The sequence below is a fragment of the Nematolebias whitei genome, chromosome 16 (assembly GCF_014905685.2).
Source record: "Nematolebias whitei isolate Nwh7 chromosome 16, NemWhi1, whole genome shotgun sequence".
Taxonomy (NCBI): domain Eukaryota; kingdom Metazoa; phylum Chordata; class Actinopteri; order Cyprinodontiformes; family Rivulidae; genus Nematolebias; species Nematolebias whitei.
In genome coordinates, this window is record NC_056513.1 from 42,290,392 (window position 1) to 42,311,451 (window position 21,060).

General features: G+C 41.1%; 1 protein-coding gene across 1 annotated transcript in view; it reads right to left on the minus strand.

Moving 5' to 3' along the window:
* The window catches only part of socs7 (suppressor of cytokine signaling 7), a 55,807-nt gene that overhangs the window by 21,782 nt on the left and 12,965 nt on the right, over nucleotides 1-21,060 (minus strand). Inside the window, exons 2-3 of the mRNA XM_037690619.1 lie at nucleotides 19,311-19,390; nucleotides 2,906-3,010 (exon numbers count right to left, since the gene is read on the minus strand). Coding sequence (XP_037546547.1) covers nucleotides 2,906-3,010; nucleotides 19,311-19,390 — 185 coding nt within the window. The remainder of the gene's footprint in view (nucleotides 1-2,905; nucleotides 3,011-19,310; nucleotides 19,391-21,060) is intronic.

Sequence of the window (21,060 nt, forward strand, 5' to 3'; positions counted from 1 at the left end):
TTGTTGAGCATGGACTTTGGTCCTCATTGTTATTGTTAACTTGTGTTTCCTTCATGGGATTGGGGTAATAGCTAAAAGCTGAAACTTTTACACAGTCAACATTTTCAACCATGAACACTATCAAGCATAAACAGAGAAACCGACTGACCCATGCCCATCTTGAATGTCTCACTGTGGTTGTAACAACAAATTACAAATACAACATGAAGAAAGTCAAGGACATGCACCACAGCTTCTGCTCATCTCAGGACTAATGCACATTTTGTTTAAACAGATAATGTTCTGACTGTGTTTGTTTTTTTGTTTGTTTGTTTATAGGTGGGTTGTTTCTTTTTTTAAATTTTATTTGAGTGACTTGGGGTGATATCGTGGCTCTCCCCTTGACTTTGATCTGTCAATATGGCTCTTTTGAAAAAAAAATAATAATAGTGAGGATCACTGGTGTAGACTGAATGTATCAGCTCACCTGATCAGTCCAAAGGTTTTCTCAACTCCTAGTGGACTGATACATTCACAGCCTCAGCACCAACAATTTACATATAATGGTTATAATCAGTACACAAACTATTGCCTGGTAACACAGACAGTATGAAAATAAAACTGAAACAAACTACCGGTAAGCAATCGGTCAACCAGTTTGATGGTGCTCAGATGGTTTCTGGAGTCCGCCCTCCCCCCCGCCAACTCTGAGGCATTAGTGGCTCAAAATATCCTGATTCATGCTCAATAATCCAGGTAAAATATCCAGCAAAGTTAAGTCAGTTCCTCTGGACGGTTTCTTTTTGTTGAAACGTTTCATCTTTCGTCCAAAAGACTTCATTAGTCCGAGGAGCAGAAATAAACTCAGTCTTATAAATAGTACCTTCTCACAGTCGATCAACCAGTTTGATGGCGCAAACTGTCCAGAGGACCTGACTTAATTTTGTTGGATTTTTCTACATGGATTAATAATAATAATAATAATAATGTCATCACAATGTCAGCACTGTATGTTTCCATACAATGGCGAAATTAGTCTCTGCATTTAACCCATCCACCACCAGGTGGTGCAGTGGGCAGCTATTGAAAGCGCCCGGGGGACATTTTGGGGATGAGACGTGCTGCCCAGAGACGCCACGTGATGTGCAGTGACTGGGGATCGAACCTGGGACTTTCGGGTCCCAAGCCGGCTGCCCTGCCTCTACACCATCTCGGCCCCCATAATGAGCATGAATCAGGATGTATTGAACCACTTTGGCCATGGCTGCCTCAGAGTTAGTGGGAGAGAGGGCGGACTCCAGAAACTATTTTATCACCATCGTTGGTTCGTGCTTTGAGGACTCTAAATCAGCTGATTTACGAGCTAAACCATAAGTTGGAAGTGATTTGAATCGCAGGCCACCTGCGGCTTTGGGACTCATCAGCATGAAAACCATCTTGAAGAGGCTCGTAAGCACAGATCAGTAGAATGCACCCTAATCTGGCCATTTCGGATCTTGGAACGTTATCAGTACAGACTCAAGGCTGACAAGAAAAATAGTCTGCCTGAATAAATCAACAATTGTGGTTTTCTGAATCTGACTCCCCAGTTGGCCTCAAAGAGGCCGACTTATCAATTTCTCCTGGGAAATGTGTAAACTAAGGAAAAGCTTCTTATATCGCATATAAAACAGAGTTTGTTGTGGATCCTTGGACTGATGAAGTCTTTTGGATGAAAGATGAAACGTTTCAACAAAAAGAAACCATCCAGAGGACCCGACTCAACTATGCTGGATTTTTTTTTTAACCTGGATTATTGAGCCTGAATCAGGATAAGTAATTGATGTTGTGTAAAAGTGTGGGGGATAGTGTTCTTTCACATGTCATAAGAAAAAAAAAAAATTAAGTATACAAGCCTGAAAAAAAAATTCCAGGCTGTTTTGTGACTAGCCATCGGCCTGGAGCAATATTTTTGGTGTGTGGATCAAGACATGAGGGGGTTATGATTAAAGAGCTTGCAGGAAAAGATCTTTGTAAAAGATCGTAAAAGATGCTCAAATGTTCAGTAATACAATATTTTCTCATCACATTGTGTGACTTTAAAGACAATGCTCTTTTGTTTATCCTTTGTTCAAGAAACCTCTATAGACCAAACCAGTTTCATATTATCTTAATCTGTTCAGATGTATATTCTCATACATGTTAGTACAAACTGTTGCATCACTAAGATCAGCAGACAGAAAAATGGACAATCGAGTCTTTCCAAGTGAGCAGGAGCTTAAAATGTTATTGCATTTCCCTACAGACTGGTTGTCTGGTCTTTGCTATCTCACCATCGATTGAGTCGCTGTGTCGGGATTACAAATCAAATCTGTAGTTTGCAGCTGACCTTTCAAAGCTCCTCCAATCAGATTACAGAAGATTAGAAAAACTTTTCTTCATTGAAAGTTTCCAGAAATGTATGACAGGAAACAAAATGTTTTTGAGTGAAACAGAAGTATCAAGAGGAGCAGATATTTTTGCTGCCACATGGAAAGCTCTCAGAAAGGTTTGGTGTCAGCTGATGTTTATGCTACGCACGAGTAAATGGACTGTACTTATGTAGCACCTTTCTATCTGATCAAGACACTCAAAGCTCTTTACAACACAATCTGTGCCTCATTTACCCATTCATACAGCTCTATACTAGATCTGTACAAAGCTAATTGAACAAATCGTTCTAAAGAGACTAATCAGAGCTTTATCACATTCATACACTGATGGGACACACATCAGAGACAATGAGGGGTTCAATGTCTTGCCCATGGACACTTCGACATGTGACTGCTGATGGATTCGAACCCCCAACTCTTGCATTGGAGGTCGACTGCTCTAACCACTCAGCCACAGCCGCCCCCCAGTGATAAAACAAGTACACATGTAAATATGAACAAGGACAGATAGATACCCAACAGGCTGAGACTTCGGCGTGGAGGAGGGGGAGGAGTGGGAGGATGTGGCGTGTTCATCCCTCTCCGTGAGATGTCCACATCCACCAGAGAAACGGTATCACCTGGAGACAGAAAAGTGGCACATGGGAGGAAAAACAGAGAAGGAAAAGGTTCAAGAAGTGAAGCAGAAGGAAGAAAGAGAAACAGAAAATAGAAAAGACGGCGCTGTGTTTGTGTGCTGTTGGTGCTGTGCTGCGAAGTGTCGTCAAAGCTGCAACCAGGCAGGATGTTGACGGAAAATTACACCCAGATGATCAGCCCGAATCACTGCAATAAACAACATCCCATCACGGCTAAATGAGATGCTGCAGATTCTCTTACCAATGTGAAACTCTGCAGTTTGTGGATGTTCACTGGCCGAAACAAAAAGATCAAATGCAGGAGCCAAGACCCCCCAGTCTTCTAAACAGCAGAGAAATCTGGACTCACCATCATGAATTCTTAGGCTCCATCATTTCTTTAGCTTCCGTTTTGGATGCTGAACATCACAGAGCAGCTGGGTCAACATATCAGGGTTTTGATGTCCCCACGATTTCAAATAACTAATGACTCAGTTAATGTTTCCAGTGGTTTCCCCATCTATCCATCTTCTTCTATTTCTAATCCATGTGAAGTAGTGGAGGCAACAAGGAGAGCAGAGAAGTCCAGGTCTCCCTGTCAGTGCTGTGGGCTTGTAATCCTGAGGTTGTGGGTTCAAGTCCAGGTTCAGTCAGGAAGGGCATCCAGTGTAAAACCATTGTCAAACCTTTTGTGCGAGTTTGTGCGCTGTGGTGACCCCAGACAAAGAGAGCAGCCGAAAGAAGAACACAGTTTCCAGATTCAAAGAAAGATCACGTCACTTTGTTTAAAGGAATCTTCTCGTTGAAATTTGCTCTACTTTGTCTTTTTATGTTACTTTTAGAATTTAGCTGTAATACTTCTACTGTTACCTAGTTTTTTAGTACTTTTAGTTTGTAATCTAGCATTTTGCTCCATTTATTTTTTAGCTAACATTCTGCTAATTTTCTTCTTCTATAGCCTTTTCATATTTTTACTTTTTAACCAACCTTTGGTTAGATTTGCTTTAGCTAGCCATTTGTTAATTTTAGCTGTTCTTTAGCTAACCTTTTGCTACTTTTAGCTTGTATATAATTGTTTACTACTTTTGTTTTAATGAACCTCTTCTTAACTAGCCTTTAGCTTTAAACTGTTTTCAGACAGCATTTAGCTTTTTCTAGCTTTGCTTAATTTCAGCTTATTTTTTTCACTAAACCTTCATTTATACAGACTAGCGTCATTGAGCCACGAGGATTCATTTACAAAAGAGACCTGTAAACAAAGACGTTATTTATCCTACAGACTATTTTAGCAAATATATATATATATATATATTTGCTAAAATAGTCTGTAGGATAAATAACGTCTTTGTTTACAGGTCTCTTTTTACTGATGATTATGGCATACAGCTCATGAAAACCCAAAATGCCTGTCCCAAAAAATTAGCATATTTCATCCCACCAATGAAAGACAAGTGTTTTTAATATAAAAAACGTCAACCTTCAAATAATCATGTTCAGTTATGCACTCAATAATTGGTCGGGAATCCTTTTGCATGAATGACTGCTTCAATGCGGCGTGGCATGAAGGCAATCAGCCTGTTATGGAGGCCCAGGATGCTTCGATAGCGGCCTTAAGCTCATCCAGAGTGTTGGGTCTTGCGTCTCTCAACTTTCTCTTCACAATATCCCACAGGTTCTCTATGGGGTTCAGGTCAGGAGAGTTGGCAGGCCAATTGAGCACAGTAATACCATGGTCAGTAAACCATTTACCACTGGTTTTGCTGAAAAATGAAATCTTCATCTCCATAAAGCTTTTCAGCAGATGGAAGCATGAAGTGCTCCAAAATCTCCTGATAGCTGCATTGACCCTGCCCTTGATAAAACACAGTGGACCAACACCAGCAGCTGACATGGCACCCCAGACCATCACTGACTGTGGGTGCTTCACACTGGACTTCTGGCATTTTGGAATTTCCTTCTCCCCAGTCTTCCTCCAGACTCTGGCACCTTGATTTCCGAATGATATGCAAAATTTGCTTTCATCCAAAAAAAGTACTTTGGACCACTGAGCAACAGTCCAGTGCTGCTTCTCTGTAGCCCAGGTCAGGCGCTTCTGCCGCTGTTTCTGGTTCAAAAGTGGCTTGACCTGGGGAATGCAGCACCTGTAGCCCATTTCCTGCACACGCCTGTGCACGGTGGCTCTGGATGTTTCTACTCCAGACTCAGTCCACTGCTTCCGCAGGTCCCCCAAGGTCTGGAATCGGCCCTTCTCCACAATCCTCCTCAGGGTCCGGTCACCTCTTCTCGTTGTGCAGCGTTTTCTGCCACACTTTTCCCTTCCCACAGACTTCCCACTGAGGTGCCTTGATACAGCACTCTGGGAACAGCCTATTCGTTCAGCAATTTCTTTCTGTGTCTTACCCTCTTGCTTGAGGGTGTCAATGATGGCCTTCTGGACAGCAGTCAGGTCGGCAGTCTTACCCATGATTGCGGTTTTGAGTAATGAACAAGGCTGGGAGTTTTTAAAAGCCTCAGGAATCTTTTGCAGGTGTTTAGAGTTACGTCGTTGATTCAGATGGTTAGGTTAATAGCTTGTTTAGAGAAACTTTTCATGATATGCTAATTTTTTGGGACAGGCATTTTGGGTTTTCATGAGCTGTATGCCATAATCATCAGTATTAAAACAATTAAAGACCTGAAATATTTCAGTTGGTGTGCAATGAATCTGAAATATATGAAAGTTTCATTTTTATCATTACATTATGGAAAATAAAGACCTTTATCACAATATGCTAATTTTTTGAGGAGGACCTGTATATATTCTACTGTCTTATTGGTTCTAAGTCACTTTAAATCACTTCTTGGTCTGTTGCCTTCATACATCTCCTCCTACATGTCTCTGCGCTAGTGCAGCTACAGCGTGCGCTCTCAGGACATTATTACCTGCAGTGTTCCCTCAGTGAGGTATGAACTAGGCAAAAGGACCTTCTCATACTCCGCCCCTGTTTCCTGGAATATCTTACAAAAAGATCTGAAGCTCTCGACCTTGACCTCTGTAAGTGACTTTAAAACCCTGTTAAGTACCTGGCAAAAGTCAATGCAGACATGCTCCTGTTTTTGGTTTTCTAAATTGCCTTGTGATCTAACTGTTCTTTGCTGCTATTCCTCTTGATTGTCCTTTTGGTTGCTATTTTGTTTCGATTTGTTAAAAAAAAAAGAATGAGAGAGAAATCCAAAAAAGTTCAATCTGGTCCTCTGGACATTCAAAAAAACATAAAAAAAAACAAAGCAAAAAAATCTAGATTTTTTTGCTTTGTTTTTTTTTTTTTTTTTGAATGTCCAGAGGACCAGATTGAACTTTTTTGGATTTTTCTACCTGGATTATTGAGCATGCATCAGGATAATGAGAGAGAAACTTAAATTTGTATGCCTATTTTATGACTGTATATTGTTGTCGTTGTTATCCATTGTTGTCATCATTCCTTATTGAAATCAGGTCTCTCTTGTAAACGAGTCCTCCAGGCTCAATGGGATTAACCTGTCTAAATAAAAGTTGAATGAATGAAAACAATAATGTGGAACAGAACAGTTCTGAGATGTGTTAAGATTGTGAATAGTCTCATGAACTCAGCTCATTTTGTTTTTCCTGCCAGGTGACCTTTAAGTCTTTTTATTACCGTTACCTGGAATCATTATGTCCTAAATCCAGTCTCATCTTATGGTAAATGGTAAATGGACTGTACTTATATATCGCCTTTCTATCTTATTTCAAGATACTCAAAGCTCTTTACAACAATCTGTGCCTCATTTACCTATTCATACAGCTCTATACTAGATCTCTACAAAGCTAATCGAACAAATCATTCTAATGAGACTAATCAGAGCTTTATCACATCCATACACTGATGGGACACAGATCAGCGGCAATGAGGGGTTCAGTGTCTTGCCCGGGGACACTTCAGCATGTGACTGCTGGTGGATTCGAACCCCCAACTCTTGCATTGGGGGACGACTGCTCTAACCACTCAGCCACAGCCGCCCATCTCATCTGGGCTGCCAGCTGCAGTGTGAATGGAAGGACCCTATTGCTGTCCTGGAAAGTTCAAAGATTCAAATGTTCTTTATTGTCAATTTCTGCCTTATTAATTTTTTTAATTTAACCTTTATTTATACAGCTAGTCTCATTGCATCACGAGGACTCATTTTCAAGAGAGATCTGGACATACAGGAAAAACTGAGATACCGTTTCTCTCACTTTCTCTCAACTTTAATGAGCAGAAATAGATTTACAGAAGATAAAAGTAAGAAAAAAAAAATATATATATACACACACACACTATATGCAAGAGTGAGAGCAGAAGGGAGCCGATGATGTTGCTGGCTGTATTCACGATGCGCTGGAGACTCTTACGACGGGGTGGTGCAGCCTCCGTATCACACAGTGATGCAGCTGCTGAGGATGCTCTCGGTGGAACCCCTGTAGAATGATTGCATGATGGGGCTGGGACTACTGCTCTCTTCAGTTTGCGGAGGAAATAAAGTCAAGTTTGGGCTTTTTATGGTTAGCAATGTTGTGTTGTTGGACCAGAAAAGATTCTCTGTGATGTGTAACCCCAAGATATTAGTGCTGCTGCTCACCCTTTCCATTGGTGCACCATCGATGGTCAGAGGGGAGTGTTGTTGCTGTCCTCTCTTAAAGTCTACTTTGATTTCCTTGGTCTTTGTCAGATTCAGGTTGTTAACCTTGACACTGGAACAGTTTTGTCACGCCATTTCTGTAGTTGGCTTCATCGTTGTTACTGATGAGCCTCACTACAGTTGCATCATCTGCAAACTTTACGGTGTGGTTGGTGCTGTACTTTGGAGCACAGTCATGGGTCAGGAGAGTGAAGAGCAGCGGGCTGAGCACACAACCTTGCGGAGCCTCCGTGTTCAGTGTGATGGTTTTGGAGGTGTTTTAGCTGACCCGTATGTTCTGTGGCCTCTCTGACCGAAAGTCCAGCACCCAGCAGCAGAGAAAAGTTTGGAGACCAACATATTTCAGTTTGTGGATTAGCTGCTGGGTGAAGATTGTATTGAATGCTGAACTGAAATCCAGAAACATCATTCAAACGTAAGAGTTTTTTGAGTCCAGGTGAGTGAGTGCTGGGTGGAAAGCATCAGAAATAGCATCCACTGTAGATCTGTTTGGCCTACAGGCAAATTGTGATGGGTCATGGGAGGGAGAATGGACTAGATGTTCTGCATGATCAGTCACTCAAAGCACTTTATGATGATGGAGGTCAGTGTTACAGGCTAATAAGTCATTGTAGGCAGATGACAGGGGCTTCTTTGGGACTGGTGTCATTGATGTGGCTTTGAAACGTGAAAACATTTGAAACAACAGCTTGGCTCAGGGAGATATAGAAGATGTCTGCGAGGACATTCTTGAGCTTTTCAGCATAGCCCTTCAAAACACAACCAGGAATGTTGTCTGGTCCAGCTGCTTTGTGTGGGCTGATTCTGGAGAGGATCCTCTTCACTATTAGGAGCCAAACTCCTTACTGGGTCTATTACTCAACAGACTCAATCTACATGCAAATGACTCCTTTTTAACTCGAACCAGGTCATGAGTCAGAGTGGACCAGACCGGGCCTCCAGCAAGAATAAACTTCTAACAAACATCATTGGTAAAACATCAGAGTCAGAATCAGAGATTCTTTATTGTCATTCGCACCTCATGTGGTACATGTGGTGGAGCGAAACTATGTACACAGGGTCCCAGTTACATCCAACAATAAAATGTATAAGAAAAACAGTAATAACATCTAAGATATGAACTAAGAAAAACATCAACTAAATATACACTAAGTACTAATAGCATAAAAACATTATGTCGAACAGCAGCACGAACATGAGCATGTCTGTGAGCAGATGAGCTCACATGAACACATCAACATGGAACAGATCAGCAGCAACATTGAACAGATCAGCAGCAACATGAAACAGATCAGCAGCAACATGAAACAGATCAGCAGCAACATGATGTGATTTTTTTTCACAGTGATTATTCTGGTTAGAGATTCATGAGTCTAACAGCCTCAGGGTAGAAGCTGTTCCTCAGTCTAGTGGTTCTACACTTAATGCTCTTCAACCTCCTTCCTGAGGGGAGTGGGGCAAAAAGTATGTGTGCTGGGTGAGTGGGGTTCTTCATGATACAGGTGTATATCAGAGTATGTGTTATAAATGACTATCAGCTACTACCACACCAATTTTAATTCGGTATCTGTAAACAGGAGCACCACATATGGCACATTATATGCTTATCGACAAACTATTATACAGCAATCTATAGCAATGGTGCAGACAAGTAAAGACCTCATATAAAACGGTTCATACAGAGTTGATGGTCACAGTCAGTTGTACAGATTTTGAGCTAAACTTTGATGTGGTAGTAGCTGACAATCATTTACAATAAATACTCCATGCACTAACAGATTGCACAATATAAGTTTTTTAAAACTGTTGCATTAACTCTTCTAATGTTCTAATGTTATCACATGCAGTTGTGCAAAACAGTATTTCCAAGGTTTGCTTTATCATTTCTTAGCATAGGATAATCCTAGGCCAAGTCTGTTTAGAAACATTTTTCTCTTAGTAGAACTGTATTTCGTATATTTAAAATTCTCTCCCTTTTTTGCCAAGATTTATGGTGCTGTAGCTCATCTGACAGTATTTTTCTGTCTAACATCCAATTCTAATTTGAATCAAATCCAACTCTAACATCCAACCAAAAATCTACAGCTCACACATGTTCAAGGTTCAAAGCTGCAGAAATATGCACTTCAGCTTATAATATTTAGTAGGGGTTAAGAAATGGACAATAGTGTTGATGTGTTTAAAACTCCAGGTGTTATTTAAGTTATTTTAGCTATATTTAAAAATTAAAATTTTAAGATGTACTACAGCAGCCAATGATGGACTTGCAGCTCACAGCCTCAGCACCTAACACTGTTATGAAAGCAGCAGATTGTCATCTGGGGAGACAAAGTGCTCCTTTTTATCTCTGCCCAAAAGAAAGAGTTGTCCAGCTTAGCTTATAAAGCTACACTAACAATCAAAATGGAAAGGTAAACAACATTACACTATTGTATGCAGACTCTTGTTACATAAAGAGAAATCCACAAAGGTCACTTTGAAACAAAAATAAGTAATAAAAAGAAAAAATATATAATGAAATCAACTAATGAAAATGGCACGTCTTCCATGGAGGAAGCTGAGTTGGGGGACTTAGGGGTTGGTCCATCCATAACTGTGGCTGAAGTCGCCGAGGGAGTTAAAAAGCTCAGAGATGGCAGGCCTCCAGGGGTGGATGAGATTCACCTTGATTTCCTTAAGGCTCTGGATGTTGTGGGGCTGTCTTGGTTGACACGCCTTTGAAACATCACATGGACATCGGGGGCTGTGACACTGGATTGACAGACTGGGGTGATGGTTCTCCACTTCAAAAAGGGGGACCGGAGGATGCGCTCCAATTATAGGGGAATCACTCTCCTTAGCCTCCCTGGTAAGGTCTATTCAGGGGTACTGGAGAAGCAAGTCCGATCGTTGGTCAAATCTCAGATCCAGGAGGAACAATAAGGGTTCTGTCCTGACCATGGAACACTGGATCAGCTCTTTACCCTCACTAGGGTCCTCGAGAGTCATGGGAGTTTGCCCATCCAGTCTATATGTGTTTTGTGGACTTGGAGAAGGCATTTGACTGTGTTCCTCAGGGTACACTGTGGGGGATGCTCTGTGAGTATGGGATTGGGGGCCCGTTGTTACGGGCTGTTCAGTCTCTATACAAGCGGTGCAAGAGTTTGGTTCGCATTGCCGGTAGTAAGTCGGACCCCTTCAGGGTGGGAATTGGACTCTGCCAGGGCTGCCTGTTGTCACCAATTCTGTTCATAACTTTTATAGACAGAATTTTTTGGTGCAGCCAGGGGGTGGAGGGTTTCCGGTCCGGTGGCCTCAAGATTCCATCTCTGCTTTTTTGCAGATGATGTGGTCTTGTTGGCATCATCGTGCCATGATATTCAGCTCTCACTGGAGCGGTTCACAGCCAAGTGTGAAGCGGCTGGAATGAAAATGAGCACCTCCAAATCTGGTCCTCAGTCGGAAAAGGGTGGATTGCTCTTTTCAGATCAAGTGTTTGATTCTGCTTCAAGTGGAGGAGTTCAAGTATCTTGGGGTTTTGTTCATGAGTGAGGGAAGAATGGAGCGTGAGATTGACAGATGGATTAGTGCAGCATCTGCAGTATTGTGGACTCTGTATCGGTCTGTTGTGATGAAGAGGGAGCTGAGCTGTAAGGCAAAGCTCTCTGTCTACTGGTCGATCTACGCTCCTACCCTCACCTCTGGTCATGAACTCTGGGTAGTGACTGAAAGAATGAGATCATGGATACAGGCGGTTGAAATGAGTTTCCTTTGCAGGGTAGCTGGACTCTCCCTTAGAGAGAGGATGAGAAGTTCAGTTATCAGGAGAGACTCGGAGTAGAACCACTGCTCCTCCACATCGAGAGGAGCCAGTTGAGGTGGTTCAGGCATCTAGTAAGGATGCTCCCTGGGCGCCTCCCTAGAGAGGTGCTTCGGGCATGTCCGACTGGGAGAAGACTCGGGGAAGACCCAGGACACGCTGGCGAGACTATGTCTCTAGATTGGCCTGGGAACGCCTTGGAGTCCTCCCAGAAAAGCTGAAAGAGGTAGTTGTGGAAAGAGATGTCTGGGCTTCCCTGTTCAAGCTGCTGCCCTCGAGACCCGACTTCGGAACAAGTGGAAGATGATGGATGGATGAATGAATGGATGGATGGATGGATGGATGGATGGAAGGAGCTAATGAAAATCAGAAATTGTTTTAGATGTTTGGTGCAGCAGAACTATTATTAAAATAAACTAATGAAACTGGCCTTGAGAAAAAGGATGGTACTCTTAACTTTATTTTGTTACCCACTTTTTTTAGTCAATCACTGCAGTCAAGTGATGTCTACTTTCTCTATTTCTGCACCTGTCCTCAGGTATTTGGGTCCACTCCTTCTGCACAAATTGCTCCATTGTGTTTACTTCTCCAGACTGCATGTTTAAGTTCCTTTCATAGATGTTCAACATGATTTCGAAGAGGTCTCATAAAGACACTTCTGAATAGTCCAATGTTCGGTTCTGAGCCATTCTTGGGTGTTTTAGCGGTGTGTTTTGTGTCATTATCCTGTTGTAGAATACACGACGTGCTTTCTGACACAGGGCAGCAGTTTGGTCAAGTATGCCTTGATAGTCTTGAGATTTCATTGTACCCCCCACAGATTCGAAACACCCTGTGTCAGATGCAGTAAAGCAGCCTTGGAACAGAACCAAGCCTCCTCCATGTTTGTCTGTAGGTACAGTGTTCTTTTCTTTGTGTGTTTTATTTTTTGTGAACCTAGAACTGTTACTTGTTAAAAAGCTTTTTTGCTCCACCCGTACAAAGGACATTCTCCCAGAATCTTTGCGGCTTGACAATATGCGTATTGGCAAATTCTCGTCTTGCTTTTTTTATGATTTGATGTCCTCATCAGTCGCCTTCTATTAAGTCCACTCTGGCTCAAACTGATGGTTTGATCTGACATTGATGCACTTTGACATTGGAGTTCATCTTTAATCTCTTTGGAAGTAGTTTTGGACTCTGGTTACCATTTGTATTGTCTGTCTCTTCAATTTGTCATCAGTTTTCCTCTTGTGGACATGTCCAGGGAAGTTCTGAACAATCTGTGCAGCTGGAGATGGTGTTAGAGTCTTTACGTTTTATGTGCTGCTCAACCATTTTCTTTTTAAGCTTCTGAAACAAATCTGTTCTTAGCTGTCTGTAGTCCATGTTCAGCGTGGTACACATCATGATACCAAACATTCATTCACCACTTGCTCTCGACGAGATCGGATGCTTCCCTCCCTCCCTCTCCGCTTTGCTTTGCTGCTTTGTCTGTCTGTGAAATTGCTGTGAGACTCTCTTGCACTTCTTCCGAACCATAATTATGGACTGTTTTGATCAGTTGGTCTCTCAACTCAATTTACAACATTTCTTCGAAGAGAAGACAGGCTTTAGGCGAGCCGATTTGCCCTGTTGGCACGCACGCAGCTGGATATCTTATCGACTTGGAAGACTTGATGATGTGTCTATCTCTGCTGCCATCTGTGGATTTTAAGGACGCATATTTAATTGGATTTTTGATAACTGGTTCCTGCTTTTTTGGATTCAGCTGGTGCTGGTTTTATCTACAATCAAGGAAGTCGTCGGCTGCAAATTTGGACCCGATCACGCTGCTTGCCTTTTTGATGGCTTAGTTCGTGTCTTGTGTACCCGGACTCAAATGCTTTGGGCTGAATGGATCAGCTCTTGGGGATTTTACTCAGTCACGTTCTATCGGTGTGGCCATATTATTTTGGACATTTCGGAACCAAGTTGACCAACACAGACTCAAGGTAGATGTCATTCAGTTCTGCCTGTCCCCAAAACAACTGTGTGTTTATCTAAATTTTGGTTCCCTTGGCTGGCCTTGAAGGCCATCTTATTTAAAGTCGCCTGGAGAACATGTGATCTGACGCTCACCACCCCCTCCCTGAGGAATTTCCAACTGATAACCAGATGAGCCAGCTGAATAAACTTTGTGTCATCATTTCAGGACTCTTGGATTCTCATAGATGTTATCCATGGCCATTCCTCGACACACCTCAAGAATGTTTATGGATCTCACCGGAGGACATTGACTGATTACAGTGACCTCGAGAGCATCTATAAGCATTGTTGACCGCTCTCGTCTCCGACTGCAGAATGTCTACGTCACTATGTGATTGTTTGTGCGAGGTATTTTTTTTAATATTAGAGGTTTTTTCTCAGGCAAGAAAAAAAAAGTCTGATAGGAATTTTTTTCGCCTCCAACTCCTACCTGTGTCCAGTTAACCACTGTTTTTGTCTGTTCTAACAGGTCTCACTTGTAAATGAGTCTTCGTGGCTCAATGTGATTTATCTGTTTAAATAAAGGTTGAATGAAAAAACAGCACAGTTTTCAGACATTAGATGATCAATCTGACTGATTATAAGATTGAAGACACCTGTGAGGCAGATTACAGGACACACCTTGACTAACACGTTAGTCAAGTCAAAGTTTCAGTCTTTTCTCTCCTATATGTAAAAAACAGCTTCGTTAGTTTGGTTTAATATTTCTGTAACATCTTTGGCTGCACATGGCCCAGTTGGTAGAGGCCTTGCAGCAAGAAGTTTGCCGGTTCAAATCCCAGATAGGAACCTTTGGGGTGGTTTTCAGATTTTCATTTAACAATTTAGGTACTTTTTAATACTTTTGTCAGATTAAAATGATTTCATTTACATTTGTGAATTTTCAATCTTTAGCAAAAGGGTAGAATCTAATGTGTTCATGTCTGTAAGAGTATGAACAATATATTCTGAAAATAAAGTAAAAGTACAGTAGTTTTCATTTACCTATGTCAATTTAGATATTGAAGCTACTCCAAATTACCAAAAAGAATTGCCTTAAAAAATCCCCAAAAAGCATTTAATTAGAAAATTATATAGCACTTTAGCAGTGCAAACACTTATTTGTTCACATCTATTGTCTATCTTATTATTATGGTAAGTGAACATGGGTCTTTCAGGACACTTCTTGAAACACACCCACAGTTCTGTTATCTTTGCCTTGAACAAAACAGATCTCAGAGCTGTTAGCTTTAGAACACCATTATTTCTAATAGTCATGTCTAAAGTATAATTACTATTTCAGAATAACAGAGAGACTATCTCACTGCAGCACCTTCACTTTGTCTGAACAGATGCAATGTCCCAAAAGACTAATTTACTTCTTTATTGTTCTCTCGTTTGACTGCCGAGAACAACAATTTGAAGTAATTTGCTGAATGCATCTTTAGATCTAAAAAATACTAATTCAAAAGTGTTTTTAGTCAGTAGAACTAATTAAAACTTAGATCAGGTTCATGTTTAAAGAATAGTAGCAAAAGAAACTGGGTGTGCACTGTGCACATGCATACTGCTCAGGGGAAAGGTCTAAAACTACATGAACTCTTGCAAGGTTTGGAAATGGTATCCAGGGTTTCCTGAAGAAAAAGACAACCTAAAGGAAACTAAAGGTTTGTGGTGCGTGAAAGAACAGTGCTTCATTCAATTCAATTCAAAAATACATATTTTTTTAATACTTTATTTTTTCATGCACCACAAAGAAAGGAAAAAGGTGAAAAGTAAAGGTGTTAGAGTTTTATTAACAGTGCTACTAAATCAGTCCTAACTGGCTTCTTTCAACAGTTTCTTCCATCCATCCATCCATTATCCTTTACCCGCTTCTTTCTTTTTAGGGTCATGGGGATCACTGGTGCCCACGTCCAGCTATCACTATGTGAGAGACAGGGGACATGCTGGACAGGTCTCCAGTCCATCACAGGGACACATAGAGACAAATGAGACAAACAACCATTCACTCTCTCTCTCACCTAGAGACAATTTAGAGTTACCAATCAGTCTAACATGCATGTTTTTGGTCTGTGGGAGGAAACCGGAGCATCCGGAGAAAACCCACGCATGCACGAAGAGAACATGCAAACTCCACCCAGAAAGGCCCCTGGACCAGGATTTGAACCAGGGTAACCAGCTCGTTGAGAGGCAGCGGCTCTACCAGTTGCACCACCGTGCTGCCCCCTCTCATCTATCCATTTATTAATTTTCTGCCCTCACCTGTGTCAAGGTTGCATAAGCAACAGATCCAGGAGGTAAACCCCGTCATCTCTCTCCCCAGAAACACCCTCCAGCTCCTCCTGGGGATCCCAAGGCATTCCCAGACCAGAGAAGATATATGATCCCTCCATCAAGTCCTGGGTCTGCCCTTGAGTCTTCTCTCGGTGGAAGATGCCCAGAAAACCTCCAAATCGTGGTGTCCAGGCGTCATCCTAATCAGATGCCTGGTCCACCTCAGCTGACACCTTTCTATGCAGGTGAGCAGCGGCTCTACTCCCTGCTGAATGTTGGAGCTCCTCACTTTATTTAGGACTGAGCTTAGCCACCTCTACAAAGGACAATCATTTCAGCTGCTTGTGTTTGGGGATCTTGTTCTGTCAGCCATGAGTCAACCCTCACGGCCACTTGTGAGGGTTAGAATATAGACAAACCAGTAAATTGGTAGCTTTGCCTTTCAGCACAGTTCCTACATGTTCAGTAGTGACTGGAACAACGGCCTCATTACTCCAGATGAGGTTACGATGTGTTAAACTATTTTCCACTCCATCATATCATACATAAGAGTATCATTTTCAACTTTTAGTAACAGTAACAGTTAAATGTATATACAAACCTCTGTAGCCTGACATTTTACCATTTTGCCACTTCTTTTTACCTGACATCACCTAAAGTCTATTTTTCACTCAGCACCAAAACTTGCAAATATGCCCCAAAAAGCTGACATTGAAAATGTAACTCGGTTTTCCAAAATGAACTATGATCATCACAGACACTGGTATGGTCTGTTTCATTTTTGGAACTCTGAATGTACTTTACCACCAGTTTTGTGTGTTTTGTCTAAAGAAAGCTAAAATATGAAGTAATCTTACAGAACCCAAGTCTGCTATCTTTCTATCCACCTGAGATGAACATGATAGAAGAACTTATCATTTTTTTTCTTTTCTAAGGCATCCTTCACATTGGATGAAGACCTCTGTTCGACCTACAGCCTATCAGAAAAAAACTTGATGGCTTCAAGCTTAGAAACAACCCTTCAGTGGGAAGACAGTTGTAATGCTCGGGTGTGCCTTAACACTTTCAACCTGGCATGACTCTGGAACTGCTGAAAGATCACGCCATGTTAGCATGGCATCATTACCAAGGATATCACCTGCGGTAGGTTGTTTCCATGACCTCGTCTTGATCACAGTATTAACTTAAATGTGTAGCCAGTGGTCAGTCCTGCTTTAAAAATTCTTAACAAATAAGTCATGTGCACACAGGCCCCACATGATGGAGACACTGTTACCATAAACCTCAGTATAGAATAGAATAGAATAGAATAGAATAGAATAGAATAGAATAGAATAGAATAGAATAGAATAGAATAGATTAGAATAGAAACAGCCTTTATTGTCCCACTGATGGGAAATTCAGTGTAACAGCAGCAACAGATAAAAAGGTTCACACAAAAAGTTCCTAATGTTAAAAACAATATATAAAGAAATAAGAAAGAAATATGCTGCCACCAAAAAAATAAACCATCTTGTGACACCGTGAAACTTTCACACATTTTCACAAGTAATGTGGAGCCCACTTTTTATTCAGAGGATCGTCTCGTGAATTTTCAACTGGTGTTCTGTTTATTAGAGACGTTGTTTTGCGTTGGTAAGAGAATCCATGTGTCCTGACAAAAATATTACGTGATGTGGTCAAAGTGATGTCGGGCAGTAATTACAACAGTGACCAAAATGGTGCTTTTGACCTTGGAAACAGCAGTTACCACACGCCCCAAGACCTTTTTACTCTAAGGATTGTGTGTGGGATTTAAAGTCAAAATCTTTTTTCCTTGAACTTAAAATCAGTAGTTGGCAAAATAATGGGCAGAGGAGTTAAAGGGGCAATCCCGCCAACTTTGAAGTGATGTTTCGTCTAATAGGTCATCAATAAAAAGCATCTTTAGAGCATGGAATAAGGAAAAAGAGACAAAAGTCTTCATCCAGACTAGGCTAATGACTACCCAAACGAGTGCTTTAAAAAAAAAAAACCAGGCATAATGAGCAATTATTTCTCAAAAATGAGATGCAGTAGTCCCTCGCTACTTCACGGTTTGTTTTTCACGGACTCGCTTTATTGCGGTTTTTCAAAGTGAGATTGAACATGACACAAAATTGGCTGATTGATGGATGAGCTGCACGATCAGCATTGATTTTTATGTAAAATAAATTATTTAAAATTATTTAGCACCTGTGTGCAGCCCACAGCTGGGGAGAAGCTGCCTCCTGCAGCTGATCAGCTGATCTCCGCTCTGCAGCGGAGAAGTGGGCATGGCAGAGAGGGCTGGCAGTTAGCAGAGAGCAGCCGAGGTAGGGAGCTGAAATCGTGACATGCTGTGCTCTTTTAGAGCATTTAGAGTTTAGAAACATTGTTTAGAATATTGCAAGAGTGTGGGAAGGGTTTAAAACACCTTTACACACACATATATATACTAAAATAAACTACTACTTACTACTTGTACCAGTACTACTATTCCTACTTCTCGGTTTTTCACTTATCGTGGGGCTTCAGGGTACGCATCCACCGTGATAAACAAGGGACTACTGTCCTGATCTAAAAGAATGATACATTAGCTAAAATGAAATCTACACTTTTGCATGACCCCCTTTAAGTTTGTCACAGTTTTCTCACCCTCACTACAGCCATGTTAATGCAAAAGTGCATGTATTTATACCGATGGTGCTGAATGTATCAGTCTGCCTGATGATGCATCTAGTCAGTTTAAAGGTTTACTCAACTCCTGGTGAACTAATTCATTCATAACTTCAGCATCATCAGCATAAACATGGTTTAACTCAGCACGCACGCGTCGTAACATAGAGTCAAGAAAACAGCGACAAATAAACAGTGTCGTGTAAAAGTGTAGTGGTTTAATAGTAGCTAATGTAAAGTTATTTGTATGTCATTTTTGAGGAGTTGTTTAATATGCCTGAAAAAAAACTGTCCCTTGTTTGGCTAGCCTTTAGCTTAGCCTGGAGAGAGATCTCTGCCCTTTGCTTCACACTCCGGGTCCAATGACTCATGTCACAGCTGATAAAGTACTAACTACTGATAATTATTTGACAGTTCATCTGTAAATTTTACTAAGTTGTTGCCATTTTTGTGTATTTTCTGTAAATGCAAACTAGTTTTAGATGTACAATCAGTGATTACTTTGATAGTTTCTTTAAAATATGACGTGTGGAGCATCAGATTTTTTTTTTTTTAACAGCCAAGCAAACAGACACGTTACCCTTTTGCCTTTTTATGATAAATGTTTAATGATTTTTTGTGTGTTTGTTGAATAAAACAATGTCAATTAAACATTTTCAGATTTGTCTGACTATCTATTCAAAAATAAGGAAATATCTAAGCCTTAAGAGATTTATAAATTCTGTCATAGGTCTTGATTTTACAGGGCTTGTGGTTGTTGTTTTTTAGGAAATCTTCTTGGAAGTTTGTTTACATTTATAAATATTCAATAATTAATATCTGGGTATTAGAACTATGAGGCTTGGTCGTGAGACTGGAGCCTTTTCTCACCCAGTTTAACATTCTTACCGGTAAAAGCAGAGAAAGAGGCAGAGAGGGAGGCTGGAGAGAAGGCACTGTGCGCTCTGGTCAGTCTGGACCGGCTGAGGCTGCAGGACACGCATCAAAACAGGAAAAGGAAGGAGATGGAAAAAAGGAATGAAGAGAAGGGCTTAGTACAAAGTTTCAGAAAATTTGTTTTTTATTTTTTATTTTTTTTAGCTGGAGCCTCACTGCATTTACCAGTTCATTTACATACATTCCCATTTGACGTTGCTTTGACAGTCAAGTCTTTTAGGAAACATTTTGAATCCTAACTCTCTTTCAGTGTGCTGCTGTGAATTATGAGTCAGGTGAGGACAGAGAGAAACAAGTCACAAGGTATGACAGAAACCAACGGCATGGGGAGGCAAAATGTTTCAAGAGTTTGAATGAATTCAGGATTAAGCTCTGAGTGAACCGCATGAGAAAAAGTACATCAAAATAAAGATAAAAAAATATATTTTAATTCATTACAGAGCTGTGAAAAAACATTTCCCACTTACAGACTTCTGTTTTTGCCTTTTTTTGTCACAATTAAGTGTTTCAGACTTTGTCTCTTCCAAAGTCTTTAACAAGACACAAACAAAACCCAAGTTTTCTAATGATGATTTCATTTATTAGGTGGAAAAAACTATCTAAACCAACATGGCTCTATGTAAAAAGTAAATGTCCCTATTGTGAAACCAGGAATTTATTGTGACATTTTTGAAAAGCTGGGCTTAGTTTCACAAACCACACATAGACCTGATTACTGTCAGACCTGCAGAATTAAAACAATATCTTAAACTGTCTTAAATGCAGACAAAGTGGCATCATTCCCAAGAGCCTGGAACTAAAATCATCGGTCAGCGGGCACCGGGCAAGCAAGATAATTCAGAAGGCACAGACCCAGCTGCTGAATGAACGGGTGAGACAGACCAATTTTACTACTGAGGCCTTGAAGGCCAAAGAAGAGCACATTAAACAGAAACTAACTATGTGTCTAGATCAGACCACACTTCAGCAAGTGTTGGACTGTACAGATCAGGCACGCTTAGCACAGCATGTCAAGTCCAAGACTCGACAACAAAACAAGTTTAACGTACTAATAGTTCATCAACATCATCACTATTCCAATAACAACACATTCAGTGTAGGACAACACTCCAGTAGACAGTTACATGCCAGGGAGACAGAAAAGTGGGTGAAGAATTAATCTGACAGACAGCTCACCCAGCCGGAGACAGAGATTCTTGCCAGGGGACTGAACTTTGCGGTTGCACCAAGTACAATTCCTCTGGTGGAGATGATCACAGCTACTGAGTCAGCCATCCGCAACAACAAAATGAAAGAGGCTGAAGCAGAACAGCTCAGAATCAAAGTTTCATCCTGCCTCAGCAAAGCCAAACCACCACCTTCCAACATCAGTAGAGAGGAGAGGGATGCACTCACCACTCTTAGCAAGGACAAAAACATCATCATTCTCCCAGCAGACAAAGGAAGGTGCACAGTGATTTTGAACCAGAAAGACTATCATGAGAAAGTTATGACACTCCTTAGTGACCTAAACACTTATGAACCTCTGAAAAGAGATCCAGGAAGTGGTTACAAGAAGAAGTTAATAGATTGCCTGAAAATTTTGGAGCAGGACAAGGCTATTGACCGTTTCCTGTACCACAGACTGTACCCAGGGGAGGCCACACCTAGTCTGTATGGTTTACCTAAAATCCACAAACAAGGTGTACCTTTAAGACCTATT